The 6,287-nt window shown below is 45.7% G+C and overlaps 1 protein-coding gene across 1 annotated transcript; it reads left to right on the top strand.

Moving 5' to 3' along the window:
• Positions 1-1,031: 1,031 nt before the first annotated feature.
• Positions 1,032-5,253, top strand: LOC123040160 (protein NRT1/ PTR FAMILY 2.9-like). Its single transcript, XM_044463090.1, has 2 exons — positions 1,032-1,188; positions 3,522-5,253. The coding sequence occupies exons 1-2, from the start codon at positions 1,032-1,034 to the stop codon at positions 5,171-5,173; spliced, it is 1,809 nt and encodes a 602-aa protein (XP_044319025.1). The 3' UTR covers positions 5,174-5,253.
• Positions 5,254-6,287: the final 1,034 nt, after the last annotated feature.

Raw genomic sequence — 6,287 nt, 5'->3', positions numbered from 1 at the left:
TAAACAAATGTATTTGGTGAAGTCTTGTTTATGTGCATGAGAGAGAGCCCTACACAGACATCTAGGGTCACATGAGTTGTTTAAAGGTTGGAGGCTGCCTCCAAGGCTAGCGACGACGCTAAGCTCAAAAGCTCTAGAGGCGAATGCTTGCAGTGTATGGAGGCAGGTAAAAATCCTTACCTTAGAGGCTAAAAAAGACTACATTGTGGGTGCTCTAACGGTCTTGAAGTAGCACAATTCCTAGTATTTCATCATTAAGTTGAAAGCGGGAGCAGAAGGAGAAATCCGTCCAAGGAGGGGCTCCTGTATTAATCCCTAATCCTTATTTTCCAAGTTATTAGTTCGCCCCTTTCTTATTTTGTGCTTCTGCATGTATGCGTCCACCTAGAAGTAAAAAATAGAGGCTATTAGTATTATTTTTTGTTCTCCAACGCAGACACATAGGTCTACCATTAGGTAGACCATTTTTAAGTACAAATCTACGCTCTATGTCTTAATTTTCTCCCCTGATTCCTGCCTCTTTTGGCGGCTTCACTTAGCACACGCAAACTGTAGTTTTCTGTCCATCGTTGCATCTGAGCCTTGCTGGAGGCTGTGGATTCTCTACCTTGCCATGGGCAAGGTAGAGACCTACAGTACCTCTGCCTTTCCTCTTCTTTCGCCTGTTGGATTGAGAACGTACCGCACAGATCTAATGCAACAGTACATCCGCTACAGTACCCGAAACAGTGATCTGAACAGGAACATTAAACAGTGTGTTTGCTACAGTGCGTCGCTACATGTTGGTGTTGGTGTTGTGCCATTGATTTAAACGCTCTTATATTCTAGTGATCTAAACGCTCTTATATTTTTTTACGGACGTAGTACTATCTCGTAAGCAAAGATCCCCATAGTCTGGCAGTTTGGCTAGCTTATTTATACGGCCGGCCTCTTCTCTCTCCTTCCTGCACTACTGCAGCTGCAGCTACCCACACCCGCACAAGCTGCCACCTACCTTCAGTTTCAGTCTAGCTGCTTGCTGCATGTGCGGGATGGACGCCGCTAACCCTGATCTGCCGCAGCTGGAGCAGCAGGACAATGGCAATGGCATCAGCATAGAGAAGACGACTGACTCATCATCGCTTGACGCCGGCCATGGCGAGCCCTTCCACAACTACCGCGGATGGAAGGCCATGCCTTACGTCATAGGTGAGTAACTGTCATGCCAGCTAGCTCCCTCTGTTAGTGTTCCCTTGTCTAATAGCTACGACACATAGCTTACTCAACTATGGACGATAGCTACCACTCCTTTCCTTCTCAAAAAGAGGACATATTTTGACTCTCTGAGTTCATGCTTTAACCATAAATCCCTCAGTATAGTATATAGTCAATGGTTACAAAATCATCATAATGTGAAAGTGCCTTTGAGCACGAATCTAATGGTGCCAATTTTATGTTACATAAATAACATATTATTTTACTAATCGATGGCCAATGCATGAATTTGGACCATCAAAATATGCCCTCTTTTTTTAGAATTGAGGGAGTATGCCGTATTATGTACAAGGAAAATTGCCACAAAGGCTACACTGGACGAACCTTGATAATGGCGATTCTACGCATTACAACACAAGCTTTATTCATATTTGTGTAAAATAGTTGGATAGTTTCGAGAGTTTAGAGCACTTGAACCCATAGTTAGCTCTCAAGATTGTGAGCGTTGGCACAATAATGGAGGTAGCCCTACAAAATTTGAACCTGGTTGTTGGAGACTAAGAGCAAGTATAATAAAGTTATGTAAGCCGCTTATAAAGATTTAAATATTATATTGATATTGGGTTGGGGGAGAGAGAAGAGGAGAGAGAAGAAAAGCGTGTTGTAGACTTACACCCGGTTGTAATAGAAGCTACAAGAAGCTTTGTGAGAGTAGAAGATGAACCACATATTGATAAACTAGTACTTTTTTTATAGCTAATTATTATACGTGTTGACTATTCCATTGGCTACAGATGACATGTCAACATGTTTTAGCCAGCAGCTGGCTATATTATTAGCCATGCTCTAAGGGCATGTTGGTTTGGCTGCTCGGAAAAGCTGCCCAACGCTCTCGCGCCTTATTTTGAAGACTTGAGATTGAGATCAGAGGAGGAGCATTGGATAGTCGGAGACATGAGGAAGAACGTCATATATTTCTCTTTGTTCTCTCCCTCTACGGTTACCATGCTGAGTTAGTAGTGATCTGGGTAGTGAATTAATTGCAAAATATAGACCAGATAATAGAAGCGTCTTATTAATGCTCTTATAGCATGTTTTTAGGGTTATCATAGAATATAAAATTTATAGAACAACGGAGTAGAGTCAACCACTACCAAAGAACACAAGTATATATCCAGGGATTCATGAAGACCATTTAAAATTTGAAGAGCGTATTTTGGAGTTTCAATTTTTATTTATTTATGTACATGTTGATGCTCATGACTACACAGGGTGTGTTTGGTTGCTGCCCTCATATCATATTGCCTGGCCTGAAGATTCCCTGAAACCTGCCTACATCATATTTTGTTGGTGTCCTGAGTCATACAAGGCTAGCCTGGCCTGCACAGCCTGACAAAAGGATTAGCCTGGCCGGCCACTTGGCAGTGTGGTTAGCCTGAGCCGGGCGTGCCATGTCTTGCGCCTGGGTGAGCCTGCCGCACTGCTTGGTATTAGTTTATATTTTTTCATAGGATTGATGGGTGTGGATTTATTTATATACTAATTGTATGGCAAAGCAGTGCCATGCTCACGGCACAAATCAAACACATGTGCATCAAGTTGGCCTCAACAGGCAGAATTCTCCAACATTCCAGGCTTGATCCAGGCATGAGTATTCTCCGGGCAGGGTGCTCATGCCTTCAACCAAACACCCCCATAGTATCTATGGAATTTCGTAAAGTATATTTTGATTTTAAGGTTGTACAAAAGAAACTTGTTCCTAACTAAAATTTATAGGCATGTACATCTACCTATACTCATAGGATGCTTCTTCTATTCTTTTAAAACTTCTAAACATGATTCTATTTGTGAATTCGAACCACTAGTAAGTAGGAGTACTAGGGTGCAAGAAAAAGTGCAATTTGGGTTAATTCCATGCAAGTAGCGACAACTTTTGGCACTAGCTTTGATATTCTAGCATGCATATCATCTAAATTAGTGACTTGTTTATTGTTTATGTGAACTTAAGTTTGCAGTAGTGAGGATCCCTGGCCTTGATGCTCTGGGTCCGCCTCCTTGCCTTTTGTGTCTAGAGGTTGGACAAGCAAGTCTTTTGTTCTCTGTAGTCATTGTAGGAATGGTCGATAAACCCATGGATTAGTGTTGTAACCCAAAAGACATTCTATCAACCAATTGGCTCTTCTTTGATACACATTCCATGGTGTATTGAAGAAGAAGAAAGTGATCCCTGGGATGAATTTGATGAATTATAACTCGTGACTAATTGACTAGGAGACTAGGAAGTAATTAAATGAGAAAATGAATTTTTTTTTGCGGGATTGTTACAGGGAATGAGACTTTTGAGAAACTTGGCACGATCGGGACACTATCGAACTTGCTCGTGTACCTGACAACAGTGTACCACATGAAGAGCGTCAATGCTGCCACCCTCCTCAACTTCTTCACCGGCAGCTGCAACCTCGCCACCGTCCTGGGCGCCTTCATCAGCGACACCTACGTCGGCCGCTACACCACCCTGGCGGCCGCCACCATCGCCTCCTTCGTCGGCATGGTCCTACTCACCCTCACTTCCGCGCTCCACTCCCTCCACCCTCCTGCCTGCATCTCCAAAGGCCAATGTGAGGGCCCCACCCCCTCCCAGCTTGTTGTGCTCCTTGTGTCCTTCTTCTTCCTCGTTATCGGGGCCGGCGGCATCCGCCCATGCAACTTGGCATTCGGGGTTGACCAGTTTGATCCACACACCGCCGATGGACGGCGTGGCATCACTAGCTTCTTCAACTGGTACTACTTCACCTACACTGTCGCCATGATGATCTCTGCCACTGTCATCATCTACCTCCAAAGCGATGTCAGCTGGGCGCTAGGACTCGCTGTGCCTGCAGTGCTCATGGGCCTCTCATGCGCCGTCTTCTTCATGGGCACACGCCTCTACGTCCGCATCAGCCCGGAGGGTAGCCCATTCACCAGCTTCACACAGGTCCTCGTTGCTGCCTTCCGCAAGCGCCACCTCCGACAAAATAACAACACCGTCGAGTTGTTTGACCCGCCGCACAGGAGCAAGCTCGTCGCCAAGCTGGCATACACTGACCAGTTCACGTGCCTTGACAAGGCGGCCATGCAGACCACAGAGGACGTGGTCTGCTCCGACGGGAAGACGTTGGCAGACCCGTGGCGGTTGTGCACGATGCAACAGGTGGAGGAGGTGAAGTGCCTAGCGCGTGTCATCCCGGTATGGTCATCAGGAATTGTATACTTCGTGGTGATCACCCAGCTAGGCACCTACATCGTGTTCCAGGCGGAGCAGACCGATCGCCGGATTAGCAACTCCGCCAGCTTCAAGATCCCCGAGGGCTCCTTCGTCATCTTCCAAATGTTCGCCCTCACGATCTGGATCCCCGTGTACGACCGGCTGGTGGTGCCGGCGCTCCGCCGCTTCACTAAGCGCGAAGGCGGCATCACCCAGCTCCAGCGGATCGGCGTTGGGCTGGTGCTCTCTGTGGTGACTATGCTGGTGTCTGCAGCGGTGGAGCATCGGCGGCGCCGGACGGCCATGATGTCATGCTTCTGGCTGGTACCACAACAGCTGTTGGTGGGGCTGTCGGAGGCGTTCACAGTCGTCGGGCTGACCGAGTTCTACTATAGGCAGTTCCCGGAGAACATGAAGAGCGTGGCGGGGGCGCTCTTCTTCCTGGGTGTCGCGGTGGCGAGCTTCGCGAGCGGGCTCATGGTGACACTGGTGCACCGGGTGACCAGGAGACGGGACGGGCGGCCGGACTGGCTGGCGCAGGACCTGAACGAGGGAAGGGTTGACTTGTTCTACCTCGTCACCGCCGCTATAGCTGCCGCCAACCTCATCTACTTCGTGGCCTGCGCACGGTGGTTCAGGTTCAACAAGTCCGCCGACGGCGCCCATGCTAGCAATGCCATCGAGCTTGACGAAGGCCCAAACAAGGCTGCATGCGGTGGCCATTTAGCTTAATCACGATGCATAGGTTGGTAGATTAATGGAGAGTTATATGTGTATGATTATTGTTCCTTTGGATCCAACATGAATCCTATAACTCTATGCTACTACAATATATTTGGGAATGATCAAACATGGGATATATCATATATGTGATGGGAGTGTGATGACGAAATAATATGGCAAGACATGGCCGCATGGTAATAGCAAAAGCAGACCACGTCAAAACAGAGCTCATCTTGCATGATTACTTGGATCCATCGTTGATTGATGCATAAGGCAGGTGGTTCAGTGACGACCGAACACTATCGATCTGACTCTACGTCTAGGTGTGTTAGACTGGAGCGCTACACCCACATCGCACACGTAGGACAGACGATCTATAGAAAGGCCAACCTACTCGTCAAATTCATCTGCCAATAGAATTAACTAAAGATGCATGGACTGCACATACTTATTTTATATATGAACACAAACCAAACCTTGCCGTCCTCCCAAAGATTCTCACGTGGCGCTGGTCACGAGGCCTTAATTCTTTATGTGTGCAAGATAATTTGTTATAACGAAGTATAAATATTTTAATATGTTACTCCCACTGTCCCAATAGAATTAACTAAAGATGCATGGACTGCACATACTTATTTTTTATATGACCACAAACCAAACCTTGCCGTCCTCCCAAAGATTCTCACGTGGCGCTGGTCATGAGGCCTTAATTCTTTAAGTGTGCTAGATAATTTGTTGTAACGACGTATAAATATTTTAATATGTTACTCTCACTGTCCCAAAATATAAGAACGTTTTTAACACTACATTAGTGTCAAAAACGTTCTTCTATTATAGGACGGAGGGAGTAGCTTGTAATTTATCTTCTCATATTAATGCTATTTATGTAAATAAATGTATATCAAATATTGTCCATTTGTCAGCTTAGTCTCTTGAAGGTGCTCATAAAGGTATGGTGAACGTGCATGCGTTCATAGGGATAAGTATAATTGCATATGTATGAACATCTGCATCTATACTGTGTTCAAAACAAAAATCCTGCCCGTGATATACGTACCTGAATATATAATGAGATTTGGCTGAATAATATATATTAGGATTTTATAATCGTTAATCAACTTAC

This window comes from Triticum aestivum, chromosome 2B, assembly GCF_018294505.1.
Source record: "Triticum aestivum cultivar Chinese Spring chromosome 2B, IWGSC CS RefSeq v2.1, whole genome shotgun sequence".
In the NCBI taxonomy this organism is placed as follows: domain Eukaryota; kingdom Viridiplantae; phylum Streptophyta; class Magnoliopsida; order Poales; family Poaceae; genus Triticum; species Triticum aestivum.
Note: the sequence above shows the minus strand (reverse complement) of the source record. Positions and strands in the feature narration are given on the sequence as shown.